This window comes from Vespa mandarinia, chromosome 3 (assembly GCF_050613455.1).
Source record: "Vespa mandarinia isolate Hongniang chromosome 3, ASM5061345v1, whole genome shotgun sequence".
NCBI lineage: Eukaryota > Metazoa > Arthropoda > Insecta > Hymenoptera > Vespidae > Vespa > Vespa mandarinia.
The window spans coordinates 11,239,156-11,255,316 of NC_140812.1; the positions used below are offsets into that span (position 1 = coordinate 11,239,156).

The following is a 16,161-nucleotide window of genomic DNA, read 5'->3' on the forward strand; positions in this document are numbered from 1 at the left end:
TATTTGATCATCGATAACGTTTGAAATGAAAGCTCAATACTGATTAAAAATTTATAAAGTTATAATATTATAATATATTCGTATTATTTCTCTGTTGGCAAAATGGACACTCATGAGTTACATATACGTTAAAAAAATCATACACTCTTATATAGTCGGATATTTATACTTCGATACCGAGTTATTTTTATAATTAAACTTAAAATAAATATTCGCAAAAGAATCGAAATAATTATTAAACATTAAGTAAATATGTTTAAACGTATAACAATTGCGTATATTTATATGGATTAATAAATGTTAATATCAGTGATCGTCAACTAAGTTGACAAATGTTCGGTGCTTTTTTTTTTTTTTTATTAGTGCTAATTAATTCAAGGAATGTATAAAATGTTATGACAAGCGTCATATACACAGTGTTAATGAAATTCAGGTCAATTGAAAACTTATTATTATAATTTGATATTTCTATCATTGTATACATTTATTATTCCAATTGAAATTTCTTCGATTTAACCTACAAAAACTACTTAATGCTTGCAAAAGTATACATGGACGTTAATACAGTTTTAACTATTACGACGAATTTTTCAAAATGTTGGAAGGACTTGTAGCCTGGGTACTAAATACTTATTTAGGAAAATATGTAGAGAATTTAAATACAGATCAATTAAGTATTGCACTCTTGTCAGGTATGTTAAAGTTTTATTATAATAATTTTATTAAGTACTTATATAGAAGAGAAAAAAAAAAACTTAAATAAAAAGTTTTTGTTTAAACATTTTTTTAAATATATATTTTATCTATATTACATGGAGCTCCTATCTTTGTCTCTATAATCATTAATAAATATAATTAATACAAAAGCAATTGTGTTCTTTGTTATATAAATTTATGTTGAAAACTAATGAGGTAGTTTTTAAAATTAAGTTTAATCAATATATATATATACATATATTATTATAGTTTTGAATTGTTACATGATATGAATCAATAGATTCATAATGATGTAAGAATCATCTATATATTATATTTATATACGTTTGTTTGCTTTCAGGAGAAGTAGAATTGGAAAATTTACCTTTAAAGCGTGAAGCATTGCGTCATATTGGTTTACCAATTGAAATTAAATCTGGATTTATTGGAAAAATTAGATTGCAAGTACCAGTTAGGCAAATAAGGACTGCGTCATGGGTCATAGCAATAGAACAATTGTATGTAGTAATAGGACCAATTTCTATAGATGAGGTAAAAGGATTTATTCTATTATTATTTATATTTTTAACATGATTTTTATTAAAATATATAATTACAACAATATAATTGATCGTATTGAAAATTTTAATAGTATGATAATGAAGCAGAGGAACAAGCGCTTTTGGAATATAAGCTTAATCGATTAGATTCTTTAGAAGCAAGATGGAGAGCTGATACAGATAGAGATCCTGGCTATTATGCTACTAGTTATAGTTCTTGGTTGAATTACGGCACTTCTTTAGTAACAAATATTATAGAAAATTTACAATTAAATATAAAAGATGTTCACATAAGATATGAAGATGGATTGACATTATCAAATGGTAAATTTTTGTTATTAATTGATAATTAATAATATTTTTAATATATATATTTGTATGTATATGGGTAGATGGTGCCATTACTTTGGGTATTACAATAGGTGCATTGACTGCACAAAGTTGCGATGCCAGTTGGATACCAGGTTCCACTTCATGGAATCTTACAGATGCATCATTTAAACTTATGGAACTTGATAGGCTCTCTATTTACTGGAATTACGTGAAGAAAGAACAACTTTTTAGTCATCTTAATCTTGGTGATCTAGCTGTATGTATCATAACAAGATATCCAAAAACATATACATATGATATTTATTCTTTATATCTTTTTTGACTAATGTTAATTGACACATAGATTGCTATGAATGAAACAAAAAATTTAATTAGAAACCACATTTTATCACCTGTGAGTGCAAGAGCTCACATCAAAAGAGATAGATCTGAACGTCCATTAAGATCTTTAAATAAACCAAGGATTATAGTGGATCTATTGTTGGATGAGGTACCATTAGTTCTCACAGATGTAAGTTTTAGTTATTAAAAAAATATTGATAATAAAATAAACATAAATTATACAAAAAAAAAAAAAAAAAAAAAAAAAAAAAAATTAAATTGTATATATATTTAAATGTAGGAAGCATATGAACAAATTGTTGAATGCATTAAACAATTGGAGGATATAGATCGTCGAAAACAACAAAGACGATGTCGACCGAATGTTTCTATTAGTACTGCACCTAAAGAATGGTGGAAATATGCTGCACGATGTCACATTGGTAGAGAAACTTTAAAACCTCAATTATCTTGGAATGATATACTTGTTAGAGGCAAAGAAAATATTATTTACGTCGAAGCATGCACTAAATTACTAGGTATGCATAATAATTTAATGTTATCAATTATATATGCTATATAAAATAATATTATTAAAAATATATTGTTATTGCCGTTGCAGGTACACCAACATCTATTTTGCCCCCAGAAACTAAACATATAAAAGAGAAAGTCGAACAAGAACGTAGTTTCGAAGAGCTTAAAGCATTAAGAGAAATAGCTATGTTTAAAGTTAGACCTCCAAAACTTGCACAAAATTCAAATGTCAATGTTCCTCAAGCACGTGGGATATTAGTGCAATGGTTTCCACAATGGTGGGGCTGGTATTCAAAGACATCACATAGTGATACCAAAAATATATCATCAACCTTTGATGGTGAATTATTGGATGTATTGACTGATACAATGGATGACACTCTATTATGTCGCGATACAGTTTTTGGTCAATTTAATTTCACTTTATCAAAGGGAGCAATATCTCTTTCTACTGCAGAGAAGGGTAGTGATAATACAAGGACTAGAATAGAATTGCAATTTGAACGAGTTAATTTAATTTATGAGTCCAGACCTAGATCTGGATCTCATAAATTTTCTATAAGTTTAGGTGCCTTATATCTTCGCGATTACTTAACAGATAACTCTACTTTTCCTATATTGATACAACCTCAAGTTATAAGTACATCTCGTACACGTGGTTCGTCTGAAAAATTGATAAAGCATGTGCCACAACAATTATTTGAATTAATTTATGAGAAAAAACCATTACACTTGTGTACAGATCATTCTTTACATGTTTATTCAAAATCTTTGGATGTGGTGTATAATCCAGCTGTAATACATTGGCTTATTGATTTTATGTGCAAACCACATAGAGATTCGTCAAATCAAAGATTACAAGCAATGAAACGAAGAACGCGGCGTCAACTTATCAAAAATTGGGAACAAATTTTGGATGGAGAATTTGTTTATCGTTCGTCCTGGGATTTACAATTCAATATCTCTGCTCCACAAATTTTACTTGTAGAAAATTTTATAGATTCTAATGCAGCTGTAGTGGTTGTTGATTTTGGAAAGTTACGTTTATCAAATAACATAGAAAGCATCGAAGCACCTATAAAAGCAGGTTCGACGAATAGTGATGATGAAGATGAAAGATTTGAAACTCCATGTTCAACACCACCTGGCAGTCAAGAAAATGGTTCCATACATGATTTTCAAGGTTTATCAGAAGCTGCATTGCATCAGAAGCTATATGATCATTATTCCGTCGATTTGGTAGATTTACAAATCTTAGTAGGAAAGGTAAAAGACAATTGGAAACATGTTCGATCTAGGGGAACATCTACCTTACATGTTTTAGAAAGATTCAATATATCTTTACAAATTGAGAGAAGAGTTGTTACTACGTCAGATCCAAATTTTCCATCTGTAACAGTGTCTGGAAATTTACCAAGATTGGTAGTACATGTAAACGAACAAAAAGTTGAAGCAATTCGTTTGATGTATAATTTATTATCAAGCTTTCCTGCATCAGCCAATGCTCCACAATCGGAAATAATTAATATGGAACCTGAAAGTCCTAAAAAAGGAGAAATTGCCGAAGAACGTACTGTAAGCCATGCTATGATGGTTCAATTTATTATCAATCAAATGACATTCGAATTACAATCACGAGGACGTAGTGTTGCAGAATTACAAGTATCTGGCGTTAGAGCAGCTTTAAGTAAAAGAACGGTGGATTTGAGTGCCTCATTATTGGTTCACGGATTGTTGTTAGTAGATGCACTTCAAGAATTTGGTCCTGATTTCGAATTGCTGGTTGCTAGTCATAAACACGTCGGTATGGATAGCGTATCTGGAAGTTTGAGAGATTCTGAACCTACATCTCCAGTCTCGCCGGTATCACCTGGATCCCCAGATCCTTCAATTTCTAAAAAATTAACCACTCCAGTTGCTCTCACTCATGCTTTGTTTAATTTAGCTAATCTTAGCTCTCCTAGAAATAGTTTCTTTATTGGATTGGATAAACTGGATACAGAAGCTTTAATTATTGTAGAATTAACACTGGTTTATGATCCTTTGGAAAATTTAAGAGTGGCAAATATACAATTTAATAATTTGGATATCATTGCTAATCAAGAAACGATCGTAGAACTAATGGGATTTTTTCGAAGAATTTTACCATCACGACAAATAAAGCCTGGATTGATCGAAAGACAAGAATCATTATCACATCAAGATACAGGATCAAAAGTAGCAACAAGAACAGAAATTACTTTTGATTTTCATAGATTGAACGTATTACTTCTTCGAGCTGTTATGCAAGATAATCATTTAATTGGTCAAAAAGTTGCAACCGCAACGATGTCGGATGCACGAATACAAGCTACTTTGGCAACAGAAACATCTATTTCGGGATCTCTCGGAGGATTACAAGTATTAGATCAAACTACTATTGGTAAAGTTCATCAGAGAATTTTAAGTGTTGGCAGAGATCCCTTGGCCGAATCGCCACAGCAATTGGCCGAATATTTTGCAAATATATCGGATCAATTAGAAGCATTTCGATTTTCAGCTAAACGTAATACTATATATCATCAACAAGAGCTCGTAGAGACTGCAGTTGATCTAACAATACGTGTTGGAAGTGTGTGGTACACACACGCGCCACATTTATTATCGGAATTACGTTCATGCGCCGATGAATTTAAACAATACTTGAGTAATCTAGCTAGACAAATTAGTGCAGCAGCAACAGATATGGCGTTCGGTTTAGTAAATGCAGAAGATTGGTCGATCCCACCACGCAAACGTTTACCTAGTCTTTCAATGTCTTTAGAAAATTCTGGCACTTTGTCTTTAAAACTGGATATAGTATTGGACAGTCCAGTGCTTGTAATTCCACGGTCGTCGCATAGTACACAAGTGTTTGTTGCACACTTAGGTACAATGTCACTTCAACATGAACCTCAGCCTAGTTCTATGATGAAACATAGAATAACTTTGGAAGTTCGAGATATAAATTTATATTCTCTTGAAACTACTGCAAATATTAATCAAGTTCATAATAATTTACCTTTGAGGGCTGAGGAAATGTATTCTTGTAAAGAGTATGGCAAGCCAATATTACATGACACATTGTTGAAGATTATAGTTGAAAAGGAAAACACATTGACACAGAGTTCTAATTATTTATTAGACGCAGAATTTGTAAATAATCCGATAGTTCAAGTTCATGGGGTTGTCTTGACACCTTTAAAAGTTTCATTATCACGCGGGCAATATGAACAATTATTGGATACCATGAACAGATTAATGTCAATGCCTACTAGTACACCGGTGATACAAACATCACATAATTTACAAAAAACATCAATTTATTCTGAAAAATTGGATTTATTTATAAAAGTATTGTTCGAGCTACCTAGCTTAAGTATTGAATTAAAACAAGCTCATTCTGAACAACCATTAGTAGAATTGTCAATGCGAGATTTTGTTGCAAAATATGAAAAATTACAGAGAAACGAATCAACTATGCAAGTTTCTTTACGTTCTCTTCTCATGGAAGATCTTCTTTGTCCTATTGGATCGCGACATCGATATATGATGCAATCATCAGCTCCAGCTCGAGCCAAGTTACCTACTGGTGTATCTAAATCTTGCCCTGATCTAGCTATTGTCCAACAATTTAGAAGCGATTATGGAAGAGGAAGTTTACCAGATAGATTAGAAGCAGATACTTTATTTGGGACAATTCCTGCACATTGGCGTAGAACTCCGCCATCTTTAATCGGCACTCCGAATACACCACCACCATCGCCTGGACTAATTACAAGTGAAGAAAATTTAGTTCTAATAAATATCACAATGATAGAACCAGACAGTGATTATGAAGGAACACATTATTTCCAAAAAATGGTTACTGTAGACTTTAATTGCTTAGACTTAGTAATAAGTGTGGAGTCATGGATGGTCGTATTTGACTTTTTTGGAATAGCAGGACCATCAGAGACAAATCCTAAAATTTATGCACATCAAGTACCTACAGAACTAGAGGAAACAAATGATATTTTCGATATTCCTTCGAAATCGGAATTTGAAATAGAAGTGAGATCTCTTACTTTGGTATTAATACAATCAGATCGTGAAATTGCTAAAGCAAATGTATCAAATGCCAGTATGGTTATTGTAAAAGCAGATGGTAAAACAAAAATATCTGGATCTTTAGGTTCGATGTCGTTGCTCGATCTGACGCCACATGGCAGATATTACAGAGAGAGATTTCTTTCATCTGGTAGAAAAGCATTGAATGTTCAATACACAAGTTACATTGATTCCAAAGAAAGATCGTATGACGCTCGATTAAAATTGGAAATGTCTGCCGTTCATTACGTGCACACGCAACGATTTGTAGCGGAACTTCAAGCCTTTTTTGGTCATTTTTCACAACTTTGGACTATTATGGCAAATTTACGAGCCGACACTGGAGTCACAATAGATACTAAAACTAGAAGCATGCGTTTGTCATTAGAATTACATGCTGGAGCTCCAGTAATATTGCTTCCAGTTAGCTCGACGTCTAAAGAATTAATCTTATTAGATCTTGGAGAATTAACAGTTCAAAACAGTTTTGAAAGTTCTTCAGTTATTGAAGAATGTCTCTTAGATGTTACACTTTTAGAACTTGTTAATATGGATGTTTATGCAGCAGAAAGAATAACAGCTAAATATGATGATCAAGAAAGTTTAGATGCACTAATGGTTGGAGGATTTTTTATCAAAAAGATTGGATTATCTTTGCTCACTGAAATGTGTCATTTAAATCTACATATTGAACGAAATTTGGATGTTCATATAAGTAGAGAAATTCCAGATTTAAGTATACATGGTGTACTTTCAACAATGGACTGTGCTTTGGATCCTGCTCAATATATGCTAATCCGTGGTTTACTGTCTTATAATATTGGAGAAAATTTAGACGATCTACGTTTATACATGCAAGATTTAGATGATAAGGTAGATTATTCTATGCCTACCACAGATAATCAAGAGAAAGTTTGGACAAAATCGTGTATAACTCTTGAACTTGTAAATGTAACAGTAAAGTTACACCCCAATCATGGTATTGCTGCTTTAGCATGTATCAATTTTATAAAATCAATGCTGACTTTGGATTCTTTAAGTGATGGATCACAGGATATTGATTTAGTCTCTCAAGAAATATTGATTACCGATATGCGATTTCAGGATGAACCTGCTAATAAACGTTCAAATGTTTTTACAAGTATTTTGCAGCCATTAAAAGATTCTACTAATATTCAGGACCGTGTACAAGCCGAAGTACATCATAGAAGACGTAATAATAGTGCTACAACTACAGTTCTTTTACATAGCATGAGACTTACAGCAATTCTTGATTGGTGGGAAGCTGTAAGAGATTTTGTAATGTTGAATTCACCTGAACCCGACCCAATTCTAGGAATGACTCAAGTAACTGTCTGTCAAGACAATAGTAATTTTTCTTTAAATATATTACCAGTAGAGATAAAAGTGAATATAACAGACTCTGAATTAGTTTTTGTTGAGGATACATCAGTATATGATACTAATGCTGTAATATTAAAGTGTACAGCTGTTATAGCATATAGGACTGTACCACAAGAAGATGAAAAGCCATTATCATGTAACTTGTCACATTGTGAATTATTCTCTTGTATTTTGGGATTGGAAGAAGAAACTGCTTTATCTATTATTGATCCTGTTGGTGCTAGTATAGAATTAACACAACAAAAATGTCTAGAAATTCAACTTCAACCCTTATGTGTCAGATTAAGCTATCATGATGTAACTATGTTTTCTAGAATGTTAAATTCATTACCAAAACAGACATTATGGGCTAAACAGAGATCACATGAATTATTAAATAATATGGAAAATCAAATATCAAAATTAAATGCTCTTGGGTTTACGGAAACAGATTGTAAAGATGCATTAGAACGATGCAACGGCCAATTGGATGAAGCGGCATTGTGGTTAACGCAAAATGCAATACCAAATTCTGATGTTACTTCGAAAAATGAATCTATGTTTACTGTCATAGAAGTACAAACAACATGTGCCAGAATATGTGTAATAGATGATTGTAGAGATGCAGATGTTCCACTTATGGAGTTAACACTTATTGATTTATCATGGAGACAAACAGGTGCATTGATATTACAAGGACAGGGCTCAATATCTGCAACATTTGCCATTGATTATTACAATAGAGTACTTTGTGGTTGGGAACCATTTATTGAGCCATGGAATGCCAATCTTCAATGGGAACAAATGCTTACTAATTCCCTTGATCCAAAAAGACTGGAAGTATTTATTCGTTCCCAAGACTCTGTAAATGTCAATGTAACATCTACATTGGTAGAACTTGTTCAGTTAGTTAAGCACAATTGGACACAAGATTATTATTTATCTAGTAGAGAACATGGTGTAAATAAATCAACAGTAAGTGGACAAGGATATCGCCGTCGGTCACCCTTTATTCCGTTTGCTTTAAAAAATGAAACTGGATCCAAATTATGGTTTAAAACTTTCATTGCCACAGCGGATAATATAAAGGACATTGGCAAAAACTTTAAGTCAAAGAGTATTCTACAAAAAGATGAAACGTGGATGGAAGTAACACCGGGAAATACAATACCATTTACTTTTGAAGGAAGAGGAAAATTGCGTCATTATGCTACGCATATCGAAAGAAGACATCAAGTAGCAGTAGTCGTCGATGGTTGGACAGCAGTAGATCCGGTAACTGTTGATCGCGTTGGTATATATTTTCGACACGCAACCGTTGATGTCCTAAAGAATCAGGTAAATAATAATTCTATCATTAAGACAATTTGTATATAATAAAAAGGTAGAAATATTCATATATTTAAATTTCAGATGATATCTTCAAAAACCAGAATAGTTTTTGATGTTGAATTAGAAGGTTCTGCTAGGAAATTGATCACAGTTAGATCAGCTTTGCAAATAAATAACAAATTGGCATATTCGGTTGAAATTAAGATGGAGAAGTCCTTAAATCCATTTGGATGTTAGTTCTGATTATTATCTATAATATTAATATTTAATATATTATTACTTACGTAATTATATGTTATATATAGATTTGCCACTAAATTCATCGATCAGTGGTAAAATTATCCAAATACCTGCCCAGTCTGTAATTTCAGTACCTTTAGGGCACATTGGCATGCAGATGAGTTTTAGACCAGCATTTCCAAACAATTTATTTCAATATTGCATTGAACCAATTGATTGGACTATTATTAAAAAACCGTCAGAAGTTACTGAAAGTCATATTACCTGCAAAAGTAATCAATCCAATATATTTAGGTGAGTTTAAGCAAGATAGCAATATGTTTGATAATAGCATTATTATCATACTATTATTTTTTTTTCTTATAGGATGTGTATAGCTGTAAAACGTGATAATTATCCCATTGATACTGGTCAAACATTGCCAGCACATACAATAATAATAATGGCACCGATCACATTGACCAATTTACTACCATATGAGTTGTTATATGAAGCAGGTATAGAAAGTGGTAGAATCCGACCTGGTGGCAATGCTGATTTACACTGTCCAAATATTGATGAGCAATTAGAAATAATAATACATTTAGAAGGTTATCCTGGTACAGGAACAGTATGTAAATTATTTTGATTGATTGACATTGTTCAGCTTCTATATTATATTATAAACATGATGAATATTTGCAGATATTTTTGCCACAAAACAGTGGTTCCTTTACAGCACGTCTTAAATTGACGGATGCTAATAGTAGAATATTATTTTTGTATGCATCTATTATTGTTGAGAAGGGTTCTGCAGTGCAAATTAACATTACTTCACCATATTGGATTATTAATAAAACGGGCTTGCCACTTGTCTTCAAGCAAGAAGGTGTTGGATTTGAAGCAGCTGGTCAGTTTGAGGAACATGAGAAAGCAAGAATGGTTGCACCATTATTGTTTTCCTTTAGTGATGAAGAAGCTAGCAGAACTTTATCAGTAAGAGTAGGTGCTGGAGTTCATTCAAATGGTGTACCACAATGGTCTCAACACTTTCACTTACAACCTGGAATACAGGTTGGTTGTGATTTAACATGAAATGGAAATATTATCTTTTAGGTTTTTTTTTTTTTTTTTTTTTTAATTTTCTTCTAATTGGTTCTTGATGAATTTAAAATATATCTTTTATAGGTACATCGGCTTAGAGTGACATTACGTGAAAATAGACCTGACATCGTATATCTTATTAGTGTAGCAACGCGTACAGCTAGAGGACGGTATAGAGCTACAACAGTTGTTACATTGTCACCACGGTATCAATTGCATAATAGATCTTCTTATACTTTGGAATTAGCACAGAGATGTTTCACTACTACAGTTGTAAGTGCTATTCAAATTAATTTTATCTGTCATTAATTTTATCTTTCTTCTAAAATTTAAAGATCGAAATTTTTCTTTCTTTTATTTTGCTTTTTTTTTTTTTTTTTTCTTTTTTTTTTTTTTAGAGTCATCCAGATGCTCAAGCAACATATATAACATCAATGCCTGATTGTCATATGCCATTTCATTGGCCAAGACTCGATAAAGATTTATTACTATGTGTTCGAATTAAAAATTTACCAAATTGTATGTGGTCAGGTGGTATTAAATTAGATGATAATTATTCTCTAACAATCAACATTAGAGATGCAATAGGAAAAATGAATTTTTTACGAGTTGACGTTGTACTGCAAGAAAGTACATATTTTATTGTATTTACGGATGCAGACACAATGCCACCTCCTATAAGAGTTGACAATTTCTCTGAAGTTCCATTGATAGTAAATCAGGTAAACGATTTGTTATGACTATTCGTAGCATTAACAAAATAATTGTCATAACATATTATTTGTTATTTTCATAGATGTCTGTACCTGGTAGTTTAGAATGGAGTGTAAGACCTCATTCGTCTGTACCGTATGCATTGGATGAACCAATCCAACCAACTGGTTTAGTACTAACAGCCCCAGGTAGCGTTACAGGTTCATATGATCTAAATATACTTGGAGATGGACGAAGTTTAACATATGAAAATTTCATTTATATTGCATTCACTGGTAAGCATATTATGTAATAATTGTTTTATTATATGATATTTATTATGTGATATTTACTAATAATATAAAACATCAAAGTATAAATATAATTTGTTTTTAAATAGGAACTTTTAAAAATGATAGCGATCTTGGATCAGAAGATAATGGTTCAGATCCATTAGATGTAGAAACACAAAGATTGGTGTTGGAAGCAGGCCCTGGAGGTTGGGTTGTTCTTCGTAGAAAACAATACGGTGCTAGATCTCAACTTTGGAGAATGAGTAGCGATGGACAATTACAACATGAAGGTATAATATAATAATAAAATTAATTAATAATTATTATATAATATAAATGACTCCTGTTCTTAACACATTAATTTATTTAAACAGGTTCTAGTCCTCCAAGGGATAAACATTCAAAAACACCGGATACAGTATTAGTATTGGATATAGCAGGCACAGCACCACAACCATTTACTTATTGTGCTCTAGCATTAAGAAAACCAGATCCAAGACGAAGATCTACACAAACATGGCGATTTACGGATGATGGACGATTGTGTTGTGCACATAGGAATATGTGTGTCCAATCAAAAGATGGATTTATGGGATTACACGAAGGTTGGATTTTAAAAATTACGTTTTACAGATTTTATAAAATATATTATAGGTTTGTATGTGTTCGTATGATTTAAAATAGAGAAAAATTAAATTTCTAACATTTTCAGATCTTATAGATATATTTATGTTGCAAAATTTTTCCGTTCAGAATTTTATTTTTAACAATAGTTTATTTATTATCATTATTATTATGTTTCTTTATACGTTTGCCGTTTATTATTTAGTTGCAAATAAATAATGATATATATGTGCCAACTTTTAACTATGCAGCTTAGAAAATATAAGTCCTATAATAAATAATTAATTTATAAATCATTAATTAAAGGGCTTAAATAATTAATGAATGTTACAGGCGGCAGTGTTGCCCGTTGGCACATGTGTACGTATTAATATAAAGTACACTAAAAATTTATATATAAGTATTATATATACTAATGCAATATATAATGAGCTAATAACATGGCTTGTTTTTTTATTTCATTGCGTAACAGTTTTTTTTTTATCGCATATAACTAATAATAAAATTATTTCTTGCTAAATAGATTAAATTAATTGAAACGTATATACGATCCTATGTATTCGTTTGTAAATTATTAAATATATGTTATTAGGGAGCGAGGCCGTATTAGGTCCACAAACTCATACGAATCCACCACCTGTCGAACAACGAGTTAGAAAACAAAAATTACGACCAGGTTCTGGCTTCTTATCAGTGAAAGTAATTACTGATGGTCCAACACGCGTTTTACAAATATTAGATATTAAAGAAAGGGTAAGTTATAAAGAAATCTCTCTCTCTCTCTCTCTCTCTCTCTCTCTTGATTAATTTATATTTTTTATTTAACATTTTATATCTTTTTTAATTATTTAATAATTTATCTTGTAGAAAAAGACATTTGCTTTACTCGAAGAACGTGATTGGTCTCATATTGCTGTTACTCAACGTCCTACGCATGTTCGCGTTGATACTGAAAATCCCGATTTTCATGAATTGCGATTAAATGTCAATTTACCAACAGGTTTGGGATTATCAATTGTATCACAAAGACCACCTGAGGAATTATTGTTTGCACGATTCGCTGGTATAAATTTGGAACTCACGCAAACAAACGTTAATACAATATTAGATTTAAGCGTTGAAGATGTGCAAATTGATAATCAACTTGTTGAAGCACAATGTACATCTGTTTTGTATGTTACTCGTTCTCCGCGCACAGAAAATAATCACCGACCTGCGATACAAGTGGCTGTAGAAAAATTAAAATCTAAAAATCAAAATGCCGAAATTTACAAACATTTGATAGTTACCATTAAACCATTGTGTATACATCTTGAAGAAAAATTAATTTTGAAGTTAGCAGCTTTCGTAGGAGCTGGTAGATCAGAGATGGAAGTACCTCTTGATGAAAATGATTTTAAAGCACAAAGATTTATTTCCGAAGTATCTGCTTCTCATGCTAAACGATATTATTTTGGTGCATTAAAACTAATCCCTAATCAGGTATTTACAAAAAAAAAAAAACAAAAAAAATATTTTAGTTCTTTCACTTGTAAAGTTTTACATATTGTGAGGAATACATAAAGAATATAAGACATAAGCTACTAATTGAATATTTTAGGTAAAGCTTAGTGTGCTGACCACTACGAAATTGCCATCGCATCTTCAAGCAATAAAAAGAAAATTGGGTTTAACTTTGATCAAATTTGAAGATGCCACGATTGAATTAGAACCATTTGTTAAAAGACATCCTTTTGAAAATATCCAATTTTTATTGCATTCGATTATAAAACATTACAAAGATGTACAGTATTTAATTTTTCTTATGTACTTTATAAATATATGTACTTTCCAATAATATATTATATTAACTTCAAATTGTTTAAAGGAATTAAAATGGCAAGCAGCTGTTATATTAGGATCTGTAGACTTTTTGGGTAATCCTCTTGGATTTATGAACGATGTCACAGAAGGGGTTTCTGGTTTAATATATGAAGGCAGTGTAAAAACTTTAGTGAAAAATGTCACACACGGTATATCAAATTCAGCAGCTAAAGTTACAGAATCTTTATCAGATGGTTTAGGACGTGTAATTATGGATGAGAGACACGAAGAAGCCAGGCAAAGAATTCGAGCAAATACTGCAGGCAGTAGTGATCATTTAGTTGCTGGTCTGAAAGGACTTGGCTTTGGCTTATTAGGTGGTGTTACAAGTATTTTTAAACAAACCTATGATGGAGCTACTAACGAAGGCTTTCCAGTATGTAATATAGATTTTATATAGATTTAAAAAAATATGAATTAAGATCTTGAATTCGTCAAAAATATTGTTTTTATAAAAAATAAAAATAATCGCGCGTGTATACAATTTCAGGGTTTCTTTGCTGGCTTTGGTAAAGGAGTAGTAGGAACTATTACAAAACCAGTCGTGGGTGTATTAGATCTTGCTACAGAAACTGCTACTGCAGTACGAGAGACAAGTAGAAGGTATAGAGAAGTAAAAAAAAAATTATATAATATATTACGCATATGTTTTCAGAAATTTTATAAAAATAAAATTTTTTAGTGCTCATCGTGCAATACCAAAACGTGACAGACCTCCACGTATTGCTAGTGGTGCAGCTGTTTTATTACCACCCTATAATCGACAACAGGCCGAGGGACAAGAATTTCTTTATAGTATTAACAATCGTGATTATTCAGAGTTACTTTTGGCGTATGAATGTTTACGCAGCGGTACTGAAAGTTTAAAAGTACTTGTGTCAAATGAAAGGGTGCGTGTTATTTCTGGAGGAGCAAAAGCTGTCGTGACTGAAGTTAATTTAGCAGATCTTTTTTATTGTCAACCAATGCATAAAAATGAAAGTAATGGCACAACGTTATATTATATAGAATTAATATCTAGAACAGATTCAGGATCATTAACTGTTGATGGTTCTGAGCTGTTAAGAAGACCAAAAGTTCGTTGCGATAATGAGGAAGTTGCTAAACATGTAAGTACATAATCTTTTAAAAGTTAAAATGGTTATAAACATGTTATTTTTTTCTTTATTTTTTTCTTTTTTTTTTTTTTTTTTTTTTTTTTTTTCTTTTAGGTTTCACGACAAATCAATTATGCTAAGGGAATGCATGAAGAGCGCTGTTTAACACTTTCATCTTCTGACAATATGCTTGATGATGTTCAATCCTACAAGTAGTCATATAATAATGTTTTGGATTTAACTTGAGAATAATTTACTTTTCTTGATAAACTAGTCAAAAGATCTTTTCTTACAGTGCACATCAGCAATGCCTTATTACGCTTAAAATAATTGGTAATAAGACTGATGCAAGGCACAATATGCTGCTGTGTTATAAAGAATACTAAATAATTTTATTTTTGGTAGTATATAGTTCTGCACTTAATTATTAAATAATTTAATACATTCTATTAACTCGCACATATAGTACATATAATTTTTATACAAACTGATATGAAAAAAAAAAGGAAGAAGAAAAGAACTGTAAAAAGAAGAGGTATATATATTACACACGTGTATATATATATAAAAAAAAATATTCTCCCTTTCAGAATATATGTAATAATTTTGTATATGCTATATTTATCTATAAAATTATGAAGTATTTAAATCGCGATAAAATGTAAAGAGATTGTAAAACTGGAGTATGTATAAAAGTAGGTGATTTTTAAAGAAATTTAAGTATTGTGATCCTGATATATTTACATTTTTGTTATAACAATACTTATATGTAAAATAATCATATATGTACAAATAACATTATAACTAAATAAGTTCGAATACTTTTTATAAATTTATTATGTTGTACAGTGTAAAATAGTAAAAATTTTTGGTTACAGATTTATGGTGTGATCTAAAAGTAGCATGTGTATATGCACAACTATATTTAATGCTATACATATATATATATATATATATATATATATATATATATATATATAAATCTTTTGTCATAATTAA

The 16,161-nt window shown here is 31.1% G+C and overlaps 1 protein-coding gene across 2 annotated transcripts; it reads left to right on the top strand.

Moving 5' to 3' along the window:
- Positions 1–52: 52 nt before the first annotated feature.
- Vps13D (vacuolar protein sorting 13D) lies at positions 53–16,075 on the top strand. Of its 2 annotated transcripts, XM_035873828.2 has the most exons (24): positions 53–692; positions 1,058–1,248; positions 1,349–1,580; positions 1,649–1,845; positions 1,933–2,100; positions 2,212–2,449; positions 2,533–9,275; positions 9,351–9,501; positions 9,575–9,803; positions 9,876–10,119; positions 10,194–10,562; positions 10,677–10,865; positions 10,991–11,314; positions 11,389–11,581; positions 11,686–11,868; positions 11,953–12,183; positions 12,536–12,562; positions 12,795–12,955; positions 13,070–13,684; positions 13,803–13,985; positions 14,070–14,441; positions 14,556–14,668; positions 14,748–15,174; positions 15,277–16,075. In XM_035873828.2, the coding sequence occupies exons 1-24, from the start codon at positions 596–598 to the stop codon at positions 15,376–15,378; spliced, it is 11,979 nt and encodes a 3,992-aa protein (XP_035729721.1). In that variant the 5' UTR covers positions 53–595; the 3' UTR covers positions 15,379–16,075. The 2 variants fall into 2 exon arrangements, with proteins under 2 accessions (XP_035729721.1, XP_035729722.1); XM_035873829.2 differs by lacking the exon at positions 12,536–12,562 and having other exon boundaries at positions 54–692.
- The last annotated feature ends 86 nt before the right edge of the window (positions 16,076–16,161 follow it).

Coding starts and splice junctions, on each gene's coding strand:
- Vps13D (XM_035873828.2), top strand. CDS start 596: ATGTTGGAAGGACTTGTAGCCTGGGTACTAAATACTTATTTAGGAAAA. Junction 10,866..10,990: donor GATGTTTCACTACTACAGTT/GTAAGTGCTATT, acceptor TTTTTTTTTTAG/AGTCATCCAGATGCTCAAGC. Junction 15,175..15,276: donor ATGAGGAAGTTGCTAAACAT/GTAAGTACATAA, acceptor TTTTTCTTTTAG/GTTTCACGACAAATCAATTA.